Source organism: Elaeis guineensis, chromosome 8 (genome assembly GCF_000442705.2).
Source record: "Elaeis guineensis isolate ETL-2024a chromosome 8, EG11, whole genome shotgun sequence".
Taxonomy (NCBI): Eukaryota; Viridiplantae; Streptophyta; class Magnoliopsida; order Arecales; family Arecaceae; genus Elaeis; species Elaeis guineensis.
In genome coordinates, this window is record NC_026000.2 from 7,167,267 (window position 1) to 7,182,474 (window position 15,208).

The 15,208-nt window shown below is 36.4% G+C and overlaps 1 protein-coding gene across 3 annotated transcripts; it reads right to left on the reverse strand.

Annotated features, from left to right (window-relative positions):
- Positions 1 to 4,749: 4,749 nt before the first annotated feature.
- Positions 4,750 to 11,646, reverse strand: LOC105050491 (bZIP transcription factor TGA10). Of its 3 annotated transcripts, XR_003801643.2 has the most exons (12): positions 11,348 to 11,646; positions 10,546 to 10,646; positions 9,770 to 9,822; positions 9,515 to 9,649; positions 9,297 to 9,359; positions 9,139 to 9,198; positions 8,852 to 8,929; positions 8,680 to 8,752; positions 8,298 to 8,569; positions 6,490 to 6,729; positions 4,949 to 5,193; positions 4,750 to 4,881 (listed from the first exon to the last, which is right to left on the reverse strand). XR_003801643.2 is itself a non-coding variant. In XM_029266219.2 (11 exons), the coding sequence occupies exons 2-11, from the start codon at positions 10,643 to 10,645 to the stop codon at positions 5,044 to 5,046; spliced, it is 1,224 nt and encodes a 407-aa protein (XP_029122052.1). In that variant the 5' UTR covers position 10,646; positions 11,494 to 11,646; the 3' UTR covers positions 4,923 to 5,043. The 3 variants fall into 3 exon arrangements, 2 of the variants coding, with proteins under 2 accessions (XP_029122052.1, XP_010928841.1); XM_029266219.2 differs by lacking the exon at positions 4,750 to 4,881 and having other exon boundaries at positions 4,923 to 5,193; positions 11,494 to 11,646; XM_010930539.3 differs by lacking the exon at positions 4,750 to 4,881 and having other exon boundaries at positions 4,923 to 5,193.
- Positions 11,647 to 15,208: the final 3,562 nt, after the last annotated feature.

Sequence of the window (15,208 nt, forward strand, 5' to 3'; positions counted from 1 at the left end):
TAAAAGATAATGTAGATTAGGTAAACCCATTTGTCACACTTCTAAACTTTATCTAATGATGATATTTTGCATAAAGTGAGATGCATTTTATGTGGTTATCATTACGGCATTATCCCAAGCCAACCAAAGCAAGCGAGTTTTTTGTTTTTGTTTTTTTGAAAGAATAAAAACCATCCATGTCAGATGGCGAATTGGCAAACATACTCATTAGTCAAATGGTAGCTAGAAGATGTACAAAAAGCCATACTGGAAAGACATTAGGTTAACAAATTTCTAGCAGCTGTTTCCCATCCCATGTATCTAGTAGTTTCACGCGGTGCATTAGGTTAACAAACTTAGTTTAGAGGCAAGAGCAGATTTTTTTAGCGCGTTTAGTCCAAAAATTGGTTGTAGGCTGAAAGATCCCCGTACTTTGCGGTGTCAAGAAATCCAAAAGGTGCCTTTTAGGTTAGTCTTTTTGGATGTTATTAAAGCAGTTTCTGGTTCATAAAAACTAGGAGAAAGTATGTCACAAACCCATGTGGGACTGACTACGCTCTAATTGTGGTATAGCTAATTGTGTGCGTGCGTGCGTGCGTGCGCGAGAGAGAGAGGATCTATGTTGATATGCATTTAGTTTGTATCAAAATTATGCACCAGTATACCAATCTCTCCAATGATAAGGATGGAAGGATTTGGAAGTGGACTCCGCGTGCTTTTTCTTTCTAATGCATGAAGGATCACATCCCAACTTGGTACTATTATTTGGAAGCTGCCAGCACCAGAAAAAAAAAAAAAAAAGTTTTTCTTAAATATTTTTTTATTTTATATTTTCAAAACTATTTTTTTTAATTTATTTTTAAAATCACCGTCCATCTCAAAATCACTGATTTGGTGATTTCACAGCCACCTAGGCAATGAGGTGGTCGGGGGAGAAAAAATCGCTAGCTCAACCGGCAATTTCTCTCTCTCTCTCTCTCTTTCTCTTTTTTTATTTTTTTTTTTTTTTTGTGGAGGGCAGGCGAAGGGAGAGAGGGTGGGGTTTGAGGGCCGACAGATGGTGGCACGGGGCTGGTTGGGGGGGTGGCACGGGCCGGGGAGATGGAGGGCGGTGGGGGTTGCGGGGGGTGGGGGTGCACGCTCGGGGATGGCATGGACGGTGCAGAGGGCCAGGGGAGGGTGGAGAGGGTTGCAGGGGGTGGGGGGTATGCAGCAGGGGACGGCATGGGAGCGCGGGGGGTCGGGGGAAGAGGCGGGGCGGCCGGGGGGGTGGGAGGAAGGGAAGGGAGAAAACGAGAGAAAAAAATAAAAAAATAAATTTAAATATTTTTTATAATGAAATATTTAAATAATAATAAATTTAAATAAAAATAATAAATATTTATTTATTTATATTTTTAAAATATTTGTAGTGAGTCAGCCTTTCACGACTTTCTAGAAAAAAATATTTTTTATATTTTATTTGTTTATATTTTTTATTAATAAATAATTTTTTTAAAAATAATTTTAAAAAATAATCTTTAAAAATAATTTTAAAAAATAATCTTTAAAAATATTTTTAAAAAATATATTTTATTTATTTTTTATTTTATTTTTTTAGTTTCTTTCTTTTCCCCCTGCAGCTCCATACCGAGCATGCACTGCCACCTCCCTTGGTGCATATCAGAAAGTTGACTCGGAACTATAATTGCCGCTGTATCTTGATGACGTCAAATTATTATTAATCAAATTATAATAATTTATTATTAATTAAATAATAATAATTTATTATTAATTAAATTGATAGTTTGATACTGCTCTATTTTCAAGTGCAGAAGTAAGGACGTATAAGGTTCTTTCAAATGGATGTTCAGGAGTCAAATGGTTTCACATTCCTATGAAATTTAAAATCTCACTTATTAGTCAAGTCAAAAATCTACAAAGAAAATTTGAGAATTTTTTGAAATCTTTGAAAACAGAAATCGTAGTTTTTCTGAGGACTGAATAGGATATCTATTTGCAGATTTTGATGCAGGAAGTTAGGACGTATAAGGTTCTTCTAAATAGATTTTCGGGAGTCAAATGGTTTTAAATTCTTATAAAATTTAAAATCTCACTTACCAGTAAAGTCAAGAACCTACACAAAAAACTTGAGAATTTTTTGAAGTCTCTGAAAATAAGAATTACAGTTTTTCTAAAAACTATATAGGGTACCTGTTTGTAAGTTTTGATACAGGAAAAAGTGGCAGTGACTTGATTATAAGAGCTATATCGTATTTTTAAAATATAAAAAATAAAAATATAAAGTACTTATTATGAATATAATATTTTTAAAATGGACATGATGTGAATACAATATTTTCATTCAAAATATCATATTTTTAAGTGTTACACTTTTCTTTTTTCTCAAGCTATTAAAAGGAAAAATGGTTGCCATTGGTTCAGATACTCTAGAAAAAAGTCGGAGATGCCCTGACGACTCTGTCAAGAGGAGAAACTTATATTCTGATCCAATTACCTCATCCCTTACCAGAAGAATGTCTGTTTTGGCTGCAACTAAGATGAGCACTAAAGCTAGTACACAAAATCGCAAACCGTAGTGATGTTAGTATTGAATTTTGATGGTGATTTTTAAAATATTTTTAAAATATTAAATAATTTTTTTAATTTGATTTCTAGACTAGACTTACTTTCTTAATTTGATTTAATCCTTATTAAAAGTGCTACTCTAGTACGATTTCATCGAGGAAAAAAAACTATTTAAGAATCTATGTGTGGCACCACCGCTGCCCCTCTAACTAATTATTAATCAAATAATAATAATTAATTATTAATCAAATAATAATATTTATCACTAAATAAAATTAATATTTTTATTAATCATATATATATTATTTTTAATTAATAAAATAATAATATTTAATTACTAATTATCCCGTCTCATGTGATTTCAAATTATTTTTTAAAATTAAAATTTTCTTAGTATTTAAAAATTTATTTTAAAATTAATATTTTCTTATTATTTTTTATTTTTAAAATTAATATTTTCTTATTATTTAAAAATTTATTTTAAAAATTAATATTATTTTATTATTATTAAAAAGGTCAAAATTATTTTTTTAAATTAAAATTTTTTAATATTTTAAAATTTTTATTTTTTAATCTTTAAAATTAATATTTTTTTTCCTTTTTTTCCCCATTCGTTTCTCCCTTCCCATACTCCCAAACCCCCGGCCAACCCGCTTCTGCCCCTCAACCCCTGGCCCCCCGGCCACCCGCGCCGCCCCCGGCTGTGCACCCTGCAACCCCCTCCGTCCTCTCCCGGCCGCGCACCCCCCTCGACCCCCTGTGCCGCCCATATCGTCCCCGATCGCGCACCCCCACCCCCTGCAACCCTCGTCGCCCCTCATCTCTCCCGCCCGTGCCACCCCCCACCGGCCCCCAAACCCCATCCTCTCCCCCCCTCTCTCTCTCTCCCTCCCTTCATCTGCCCGCCACAAAAGAAAAAAAAAGAGGAGAAGAGAAATCGTCGGTGCAATCGGTGATTTTTTTCTCTCTCGCTATCTCAGCATCAAGATGGCCGTGAAATCATCGATTGAACCGATGATTTTGAGATGGACGATCGTTTTGGAAATAAGTCGGAGGCTCTGATCGTTTTGAAAATATAAAATAAAAAAATATTAAAAAAAATTCCGAAAAAAGATGAAATTCTTCTGCTGACAACACCAAAATTTTCACTGCCTAGATCTCGGTGGAGAAAGAAGTTAAGAGTCCTGACGCACGTCCGCTCTGCTGTAACTACGTACAATGAAACGGTGGGTCATTTGCTGCTGAGGTGTGAGTACTTAAAAGCAACTCTGACATTTCTCCTGTAGGAAATTAATGTGGAGCAGGTACCGCTTCATTTTCAGGACCTATGGAACCGCAGGGGACCGTCTAGCTCCAGGAAGGAGACCATAACATTAACGCTTGACTGCTCAATATCCAGAGGCTTTTGGTGTTTTTGGACGGAATGGACCAATAGAGTGGTTAGGTTTGAGGCGAAGACTTTCACGGAAGTAGGGAAAACAGTGACCTTCCTATTTAGAAACGGGATGTCAGTGGTCGGTAATTGAAATTGCGAATAGCTTGCCGCAAAGCTTGAACGCCTTAAGAAAATATGAAGAGCCATCGCCCAACAGGGCACCTTTAGCAAAAATGGGTACGTGGAAAGCAAAAAGGGAACCTCAAAGCACTGAAGGACGTAATTGAGGTCGTCTAATTCTTGGCGCCTCTCATATAGCCTTTCCGTCCAACGATGATCAACCACAAAGACATGGTCACATTAAGTTCGAAGTTTGATATGGACCTGAACAACATCCCAGAGATTTACCATCAAAAAAAGCAACAGCTAGCATGCATTCACCCCCGCCACCTTCAAAGATCCCAAGGGAACAAAGTAAAAGAAAAGGACATGCTACATTCACATCATATCATCATCATCCGAAGTTCAGTACAAATCAGTCCCCATCTTTGCCACCACCACTACCAGATGTTCCAGAAGCATGCTGTGCGCTATAAGACACACGGAGGGCTACCCTCCCATGTCATTCTACTACCAAGTCTCCAAGGCAAAGGCACCCGCATACCTGACCCTAGGAAATTATGGAAAAAGTTAAAAAGAAAAAAAGAAAAGAAAAGAAAGAGAACTCCGTCCTCCTCCTCCTCCTCCTCCCAAGATCTTAGCCTTCTTTGTCTCCAACTTTAATTTGACTTGTCCATATACAGTCAGAAAGGCCACTCAGAGAACCCGATCCCTTCAGCACAAGTTCATTTTCCTCCCATACAAATTAAGGAAAGCTAAGAAATAGAAGAAGAGGATGGGAGACCCTGCCCCAGACTCCAATGCAACGTATCCATCTGTGCGGATGCCATCTTGCACTTCTACAAAAGATTACATTTCTATAAACCCATTCAGATTGAAAGAAAAAGGTAAGAATGTGGAACTGACCTATAAGTTTTTTGTTTTTTCTCTACTGGTTCCATTTTTCCTAATTGAGTAACCTGGCCATTTCTCCTACATGTATATCTCTAGAGCGTCTAATCTCACTCCTGCCTTGGCCGAGTCAGCCATAGCGAGCTGAGGGCACGGAGGCGGTGGAAATGCTCGGCCATCGCCAAGAAGCACCGGGCGGCCTGAAGGGTGCTTAGAATCAGGTGAAGCCTGTGGACTGTCTGCTGCCTCAGATTATCTGCCTGTGAAAAATTAATATTTAGTAGTTATAAACAATCAAACCTTTGAACATCCATCTTATATATATATATATATATATATATTAGACAATTTTATTATTGGCTTCATACACTGGAAATATATAGTGCACTTTCACTTTGTCCAAAACATGATAGTAAAAGAGGTTGAATCTCAGTAAAGAAGTAGAGAGGGTGTTTTTATTTTTATTGATTAGTAAGAGCGGTTTTGAAATAAACATCGTTTAGTTCTGAGTTCTGAGATATGAAATAAACGGCTATTCAGCCACAGCACAAAGCGTTGTGTGTATAAAACAGAATTGTAATTGTAGGTTTGCTGAGAATAATATCAGTCTAAAGTGAATAAATGTGGTGGGTGAAGGACCCAAGGTTGATTCTATAACTTAAGGTGAAAAAATAAGGAAAGGGAGTTGAAATAGGCTTGCATATATAGGTTAGGAATTAATATGCAAGATAATATGCTGTAGGCCAATGTGAGCTAGCATAGGTTTTGAATAAGCTATCAATTACACATGACTACTAGATTTACATGCATGTGATGCTCCAATACTTGAGCACATGCAGACATGGAGGAGGAGAGGGTCGTTACAACACCCAAGTTGACATATGTTACTCATCCTCACCAATAGCTTTGAAAACTAGTTCAGTTCTTTTCTTATACCTAATTCCATACTTGCCTGTATTTCTTTTTATACATGTATGAAGATAGGAGGTTTAAAAATAACTTTATATACTTTTGCAACAAATATAATAATAATGATAAGTATTGAACAAGTGAACATTGCAAAATTAATTCAAAACTACTCCAAAATTATAGAGACCTCACCGGTAGTTGACCTAACAAACTAACTAATAAAATTCAGGAAGAAAGTCAATTCTTATTATAATGGATGGACCACTAGCCCTAAATGTATAGGATATAGGTCCTAATATGATGGAACAGAAAGTTGTTGCAATTGGGTTATATCTGCATCCTGATACACTCAGTATTGGTCTAAAATCACCGTCCATCAGCATTATGATTAGCTTCTAGATTTTATGTTTATTGACAGTGGATGACCCAATAGAGTATGCTTACCATAATAAAATCTCCTGCAGTTATCTTGAATTATCCCTTAAAATCTGACAATAAGTAATGAAATATAACACATGATCAATAATTTAGTCACTGCAAGCCAGTGACAGCAATGGTGGTGATGGTGAAAGAGGGTTTTTTTTTTTTTTTAAAATAAATTTAATTATATACCTGATGGTGAAAGAGGTTTTTTTTTTTTTTCTTACCTGTCTAACAAAAGCTTCAAGAGCTGAGAGCTTGTTCATGGCTACGACCATCTGGCCTATGTAGTTGCCCATGTTGGATGGAGAGCTCAACGCATCAGAGACGACGGTGTCTGAAAGGGATCGAAAAAGAGCTTCAAGACCTTGGCTCAAGGCTTCCTCCGTCTCATGAACAGATTGTTGCAGGCTGCACACTCCTAGTATCTGCTGCTCCGTAAGTGGCTCTATGTGTTTTAGAACAATCTAAACACAGACATCCAACCACCAACAAGAAAAAGGAGATGAAAATCTCTGGAAAACTCATTCTTGAAGCAAGTTTCATAGGAAAATAATGAAGGCATCAAATACTCAAGGGAGTTACCATTATACAATAAAAACATACATGAAGATATGAAATTTTGTATTAATCAAGGAAGATTATATTATTTCGATAATAAACATGCTCAAAAAGCAAAGATTTGCACAATTTTCCCTCAAATATGATCGTGAACTTAGGCCGAGGTCATGCCATCATGGGCATCTTGCCAAAGTAAAAAACTGAGGAAAATTCCCCTCTTTTACATCAAATAAAATGTTATTTTTTAAAAAAAAGTTTGCCATGAACTTTAACCTTGCACATTTTAGCATGCAAGGGAAGATAACATAGAATGACCTAACCACCAACAAAATATGCCTTATCTACATTTTTCTAGCTCTACTTATGAAAAGATACTGAAAGACCTAGACTTCCTAATTTTTTCTATACAAAAGTTATGAAAATTATGAGTTTCTATTATTTATTGACAAGAAACAATATTCAGTGATGCATATATCACCAAATAATAACCTTCTAGCTACTCCTTTTTGGATGAAGTCCTGGGATCTCACAACATTTTCTTTTCATCGCGATCCCTCAGGTCGAAAAGAAAACAGAAGAAGAGGAATAAAAATTTTTAAAGATTATGAATAATGCCTTCACGGTTCTGTCTATGATAGCTTTAAGTTAGGTTTGATTCTTTTTGACCCTTCTAAATAGAGACCAGAAGCATCATATAGAATATATGAATGTAAGACCATACCGCAACCTTATAGGAGAACCTTCTCCATCATATATGTAACGTCCATAACACCACCTACTCTCTCCACATTAATACTTCATGACAAGAGGAACAAGCCAAAGTCGTCCACAAACAAATCCATCATCCTGCTTCGGACTAATGTAAAGAGCGGAATGGTCCTTCCATCAATGGGGACCTTTCACCTGATTAGCTCATCCGTCACCTATTTCCCATGCCAAAGTGTGGCCTAATAATATATCCTGATGAACCCAGAACTTGCAGACATATCAAATCTAGCTACTCAGTTGTTGTGATCGCTACCGTTGATAGCACTCCATCCCTAAAGCTACGACAAATTACAACCACCATAATTCCGCAATGATGAAGATTTCAGAAGTTTGGTGGCCACAGGATTTAACCAAGTTGGCCGGAACATCCACGTACGATATTACTGTCAGTATTACTATTTCTTTTGGGTAAACAATATTACTGTACTCGATTGATAAATGTTCTCTACCATGTAGAATCGAAGCATTAAGCTTTGTAAACCAAATATGTTGGAGAATTAGCACTTTGTAGCTAGGACCAATAACTTGCATGTGTTTTTGGAGATCTACAGTGGCTTCTTTTAACGATTTTTTCCATCAAACTTTCTTGTAAGGCCAAAATCAGTGTCCTACATTGTAGGACCAGCCAAGGAAAATGCTGCATTCTCCTATTTGTTGCTCAAGTTCTTCTGTCAGCGGTCGGATTAGAGTTAGGGTTAGGAAGTACCTTGATGAGCTCAGAGGGGCGAAAGCCACCAATCCACATGAAGCAGCGCTCTGCGGGGGTCATCCATATGCCAGAGATGAGATGGAAGACATCAGACCTGGCCATAACGCTCTTGAGGTTCACCACTGCGTCGTAGTGCCCCAGACACTTGTCCACAAGCATCCGCAGCTCGTTTTCTGGCAAATGCTCCTGCACTGCAGCCCTCAGCTCGCACATCAGCCGGTGGTGATCCTCGAGCCACCTCCCATACTCCATGTCAAACATCGCAGCATCTAAAATGCATTATAATTAACATCACAAAAGTAAATTACTTCTTCTTATATATAGGTGGACACAAGAATTACTAACTATCTATACACGTAAGTTTTGTCTAGGGTAATGCCTGTTTTGAGCCCGCTAGTGCTGCCGGCGAGGCTTTGATCACCGATGACGCCTCCGCTGCCGATGAGTAAACCCTAAATTAATCAACATGACATATGATTAGTCTAATCTAAATAGCGAAGATTCAAAGGTCCAGTACGTGGTGCAATATTTTTTCGGGGTCAGAATTGCACCTGAACTCTTGCCCTCTGTAGCTCTTGTTCCAGCTGAGTTAGCCTGATTTTACTGGACTCTAGTTGTTGAACATAGGCCTGCGGAATGAAAATGGAGAAGCAAAAATAAAATAGGACACTAAAACCGGGAATTCAACTTGGAGAGGTGTAAGAGGCGAAAGCAGAGGAGATAAGTGTGTCTAGAACTTTCTTTCTTTGTTTTTTCTTTGTTGGATGGAAGTGTCTAGAACTATAGTTGATTCATTTTTCTTCATTCTTTCCTGTTACTTTCTTATGAGTTGACTGACCTTCTTCCGGAGCCTGCTTTTCCTGGCCGCCTCTCTATTCTGAGCAAGCCTTCTCAATGTCTGCCAACATGCAAATGGATCGATCACGTATGGCATGAAAGAGCTCAAGCTATATATGGACAAATACCTCTCTTTTGTGGAAACTAAATGCAACTCACCCTTGCATCTGGTGTTTTGGGCCCTTCTTGCTCTGAGCTTGGGCCCTTCCCATTCCTTTCCCTCTGCTCCCAAGCCAGGATAAAGGTCAAACTAATTTATTGCAAACTATCACCCATTAAGGGTTTCGTCTCAAATGTCAAACCACATAATTATATAGCCAAGACACTTGACCATTGAAAGAGAGCGGGAGAAGGTAGCCGTGATTTAAGGCCATTACCTTCACTACTGCCTTGATATTCTGTTGTGGTTCAGGTCGAGCAGCAAGATCACTTCTTGGGTCCGGTAGCTCCATTGACTGCTCGGATGATTTCTTAGATGAACTGCTTGTTGGAGACATCAAGCTCGCTTCACCCTATATGTGTATTGATGTTTGTTCAAGCACAAACTGCCCATTTTGAGAATCGAAAAACACCTACAAAGGAATTTGGAGGAGAAGTTAAAGGCAAAGGGCTTGTTTTGATGCCCGGCATACCTTCGAAGTTGACACTACGTGCATGGGCTGAGAAGGGAAAATGTTGAGAGTCTCTGCATACATGAATTCGTGCAAGCATTAGATTTCCTGAAGGTGCAGTTAATGCGTTCCGTCACAAATGAAGACTTTTAGTAGATAATTAACCCCTTCACGAAACGAAGCATCGCCCTCTCTTCCCTTTGAAATGGTCATCATTAAACATATATAGATAGTTGGATAAAAAGATCATTTCGTAATTGTTTTTTTAAAAAAGGGGAAAAGCCAAAAATAGAGAGAGGGGACGCGCGGGCGCGCGCACTGTGAGAGTGACCGAGGTGCGGAGAGAGGGAGGGAGGGACGAACGGAAAGATGGAGAGAGATGCGATGAGATGAGGACTGAACAACACAGCCTTATTTGTTCTTCATGCATGGTTAACTCACTGCTATGGAGAAGAAAAAGGGTCAAATTAGGGGAAAAAATAATCCATATGCACCCTTTTGATTAAAGGAATTTGTAGATAAAACCCAGTTTTCTCAACCATTTTTCAACAATCCGGATGTCCAAGTATTCCTGCGAACATCCAGTCAAATACAGGAAGGTTTGTTGGCCATGATCGCCTCATAACCCAAAAAGCTTTCTTGAAAGAAACCCAAGAGCTGCATGATGCTCCCTACCACTCTTACCTACTTCCCCGTGTGTTTTTATCATATGATGTCCAAGAATTAGATCAACAAGGCCAAGAGGGCCACAGAATTAAGAAGAAAGGAAAAGAAAATTGGGAAAACTATGTACTCACGTCGTTGTTCTTGAACTGATGAGTGATCTTGCCCATCTAGATACAGAAACAAGGCCTGATCCAACTCTCCGAAGTCATACGGTGCAACATCCTTACCCATGCTGTCAAATCAAAAAACAAAAAAAAACACAAATAAGAATCCGGATCGATCTTCTTTTCCAGTTTTATGAAATAGATATCTAAACAAGTTTTACCCCACTAAAATCAATTTAGTCTATAAAAAACCGATGAGTGATATCCTCTCCTATCTCTCTCTCTATCTCTATCCTTCCTCTACTGTAAATAAAATCCGCCTATTTGCTGTACAAAAAGCTAAGATTCTGAAACATAGTATCTGCAGAACATCCCGATTCCCTCTTAAGTACTAAAAACACATAATATGAAAAGAAAAGAAAGTAAAATAAACTAAGGTATAAATGGCATGAGTTTTATCTCCCTCCACATTTCTTCTGTCGAACAGAAGCAAAAGAAAAGAAACACGACATGGATGGGTGCATGATATCCATCGAGATTAAAATAAATTCTAAGGCGTGGGTTTTCTCAACTCTATCTCATCCATCCTACATGCTATATGAGCATTTCTCAGTAAACTCTAGTTATGCTCCAATCTAGACCAACTCTATCTCTTCCATTAAACCAAGTCTGGGAGATAAAGAAAACAAAGACAGACGCAAAGAAATAGCTATCTCAAGCGCATAGAGTATTTCTAATGTAAATCCTCTTGTATATCACATAAAATAGAAAAATCTACAAGGCGAGATGTACCCTACACCTAACACTTGAACTATCATCTCAATATTACATGAAATTTCCATGCATGGTGGAGCTGCTGGAGGAGGAATGAATCATCCCAAAGGAGCTCTGGTGCTCTTGCTGCTGCCCCTCTTTTGAACTCCCTTTATCTCCCATGAAGCTCTCCAAAAATCCAACCTTTTGTTATTTCCTCACCTCCAATTCCAGCGGATCAGAACAGCCCATTAATGGAGAAACAAGCTTCTATGACTTCCCATCTGAAATCTCTCTGCAACAAAGCTATCAAAAATCTACCCTTTTCTTCCTCCTTCCGCCCCTCTGGATGTCTCCCAGGTCTGTTCCTCCTCTTCTGACCGAAAGCTTCTAAGACTTCAGGGAAACCACTACTAGATAAGGGGGTATGGTAGGGGGTAAGGTTACCGGCTCCTAGCCGGTTTCTCGGACAAGGACAAAAGTCACCGTAGACCAATAACAGGGCGGTTCGGAGAACACGAAACCCACAAACAGCCAACAGCGGTTACCTGATCCCAACGGCGGTTTTCCCCTGAGAGGTTCCGTCGTATATATATGAAATGACGAATACACCCTCCATTTCGCGACTCTGTGAGTGTATCTTCTCGGGGCTGCACGAGGCACGAAGAATAAAGCGATCTAGCGTAATTTATTATCTATTATATCAACAAAAGGCTCAATTTTGATGAATTCTACATTCATGATATGAGATCTGTACTAATAATAACGATGTCGATGTATTTGATCATTATTAAAGTCATTGCTTAATATATAATTGATCTCAATGTGCTTAGTTATTATTAATTTTTATTATTAAATGTGAAACAAAAATTTTACTATTTAATCTTTCTATTTATTATAATTTATTATATTATAATATTAAATTTTAAAAATAATTGAAAAATATAAAAAAATTATTTTGAGCATTGCACAATGCCGATGCCAATAATATTGGTATTAATGATAGATGTTTGAACTTGGAGGCTAGTTTTCTATTTGCTACATGGATTTCTGTATTAATGATATAAGAATTAATGATAGAAGTTTCTGTAATAAAGTTTAATAGACAACAAAAATTTTATTATTATAATCTTCTATTCATTATGATTTATAAAATTATCATATTAAATTTTAACACTAATTTAGGAAAAAAAAAACATACCAGCTCACACTATAATCATAGAAAGAGTCGTGTAAAACCTATTTAGTTGGAACCTACAATTTAAACTAATTGTATGATGCACACATTTACATCAAAAACATATAACTTTTAATTCATCTCTTCCAAAAATAGTAGCAAATTATCTATTTATTTTTTTCTTAGTTAAAATAGGAGTTATCATGATGATCATCTAAAATAACATACATTAATATTCTAAGTATTAAACTTAGCCATCACAAAGATGATGCACTACCAACAAACCTTAATTCAATAGGTCAGCATCCTCTATACCTAATAGAATTAGGTTTGAACCTATTGATGGCATCTCCATTGTATTTTTCAAAAAATAAGAAGGATAATAATTTTATTTTTATATGATGTAACATACTGATCACATAATGAGCTAGCAATTCATACTCATGTCAAGGGTTTCATAGCTAATAATCAACCTTAAATCATATTGCTTTCTGATACTAACTTGATTGGAGCGGCATGATCGCAATAAAAGGTTGAAATTCCTAAATACTTCTTTAAATATAATGAGAAGAGAAATAATATCAAAACAATCTCTAAACTCTTCGTTGCTTATTTTTGCATTTTCTCCATTTTGATCTTATTACATTTAATTTTAGACTCAACAAATTGAGGTCATATGTAGATGATCATCTTTAATCATGCTCTTGAACAACATGGAGATAAAGTAAAATTTTTTTATTTCCTAAGGGACATGTACTAATAAGAATTCAAATATTTATTATTTATGACATAGTTTTTCCAATATTTTTCATAGCCTTGATCATGTAGCCACCAATCTTAACAAATTAACAACATGATGATAGTTATACTCAATTATAGGTTAATTAAGTAGATTATCATAAAATAAGGCTGGATATGTAAATCACATGCCCATATATTTAACACAAGTTCCAGGAAAGCTTCATTAGACGTTCATTCCATATTTATCTAATACATCAAAGTAGCTTTCTATATAAAATGCAAGTTTGATGGCTAAATTTTTCTAATCAGTCAAAAATGTCCATCAACGTAAAGAAGTATGTAATTTTTCTTCTAGTTTAATTGATCATTTTAACGGTAGCAAAAAAAAAAAAGGTTGACCATTCAACAAAATTTTCATTTAAGAGACAGAATGAGCTATTCTTATTAAGATACGTAAAATGCCTGTGACAGTCCCTTCTAGTAATTGGATCAAAGATATGGGTTATTTTGGTCAATAGCGGTTTCCAAGCCCCCAGGCTACCAACCAAGCGGACCTAAATACCTGGTCGCCGCCCGAAACCGACCGCGCGCGACGTGGGGAACCCGGACTCTCTTCGCCACGTGGTGGGCAGCCATTTGGAAGCTGGGAGGTGTCAGGGCAGTGGGCTCCACCGCGCCCCAGCTGCTCCTCATCCAACCACCACATGATGCAGGTGCCTACTTGCTACCACGTCATCACCGCTCCGCACCACTGCCAATTCTGATTGCGAAACTCTATGTCCACCGCTAGCGGCGCAGAAAATCTGACGTGGAGCTCATTATTCTGCCTTATTAGATCATATAATCATCCCTCTTCAATATATATTTAATATATATTTAATATTTAATATTTTTTTTATTTTTTTTGATTTTAAGTTAAGCCCATGCTTCTAAATATACAGGGCCAACATCAGAATATGAAATTCTTTGTGCACCACCCGTAATATAAAAAATCTGACATAAAGTGCATCGTTTCATCTTATTGAACTACGTGATCATCATTTTTTAATATGTATTTAATATCTGTAATTCTATTTTTTTATTTTTTATTTAAAATTTTAAATGATAAAAATATTTTTTTTTTTTGAAAAAATTATGATATCACGTGCTGATATAATGGTATCCTGTATTGAAATTATAATTTTCTATATAAGATATCAAAATTTTTTATAAAATATTATAAAGAAAGAAAGATATTTTTATTTTTAAAAAATTATCATTAATTAAAATATTTTTTTTTTATGATATAATTTTAATACAGAAAGTTATAATTTCAATGCAAAATATCGTAATATCAGAATAGAATATCATAATTTTTTTCAAAAAACTAAATAATTTTATTATTTAAAATTTTAAATGAAAAAAAAAAGGAGAGAGATAAAAACAATAAAGAGGCGCACGAGGAACTTTGAGTAGTCAAAAAAAAAAAAAAATATGCATTAGTACTGTAACTCTAAATTAAAGAAGAAAGATGAGAAATGGATGATTGCAGTTGCTTGTTTATTTGCCCTACCCCGCATGCGACGAGGTTGGAATTGGCTTATGTTGAGCAGTTTGGTTTTATGAAGAGCTATAAAATAATTAAAATCAACTGACATTAAGAAAATTAAAGAGTTTGATGTGATGATAATAGAATATTTTTTGATAGTTAATGGTACTGCCACCTTGTGGAAAAGGGTGGGACAAACATTATAAAAAGAATGGGTGGACTTTCTGTTTTCTCTTTTTAAGTGCAGAGTCTGTATTACACGTACCACCTGCTTGATTCTTTTCATCAACTTATCTTAATTTTATGTGTCCTTAAATTTAACAACCCTGATAAATAAAATTAAACTTCAACTAAACATAATATGAGGTTGTCTCAAGGGATATCAATTGATATCAAGTAACACAACAAACAAAAAACACGACAAGCGAAAAAAGAACGGTTAGAACCTGCAAAGTTAGGTAAATGCAATGCAATTGAATTCACAAGTTCTA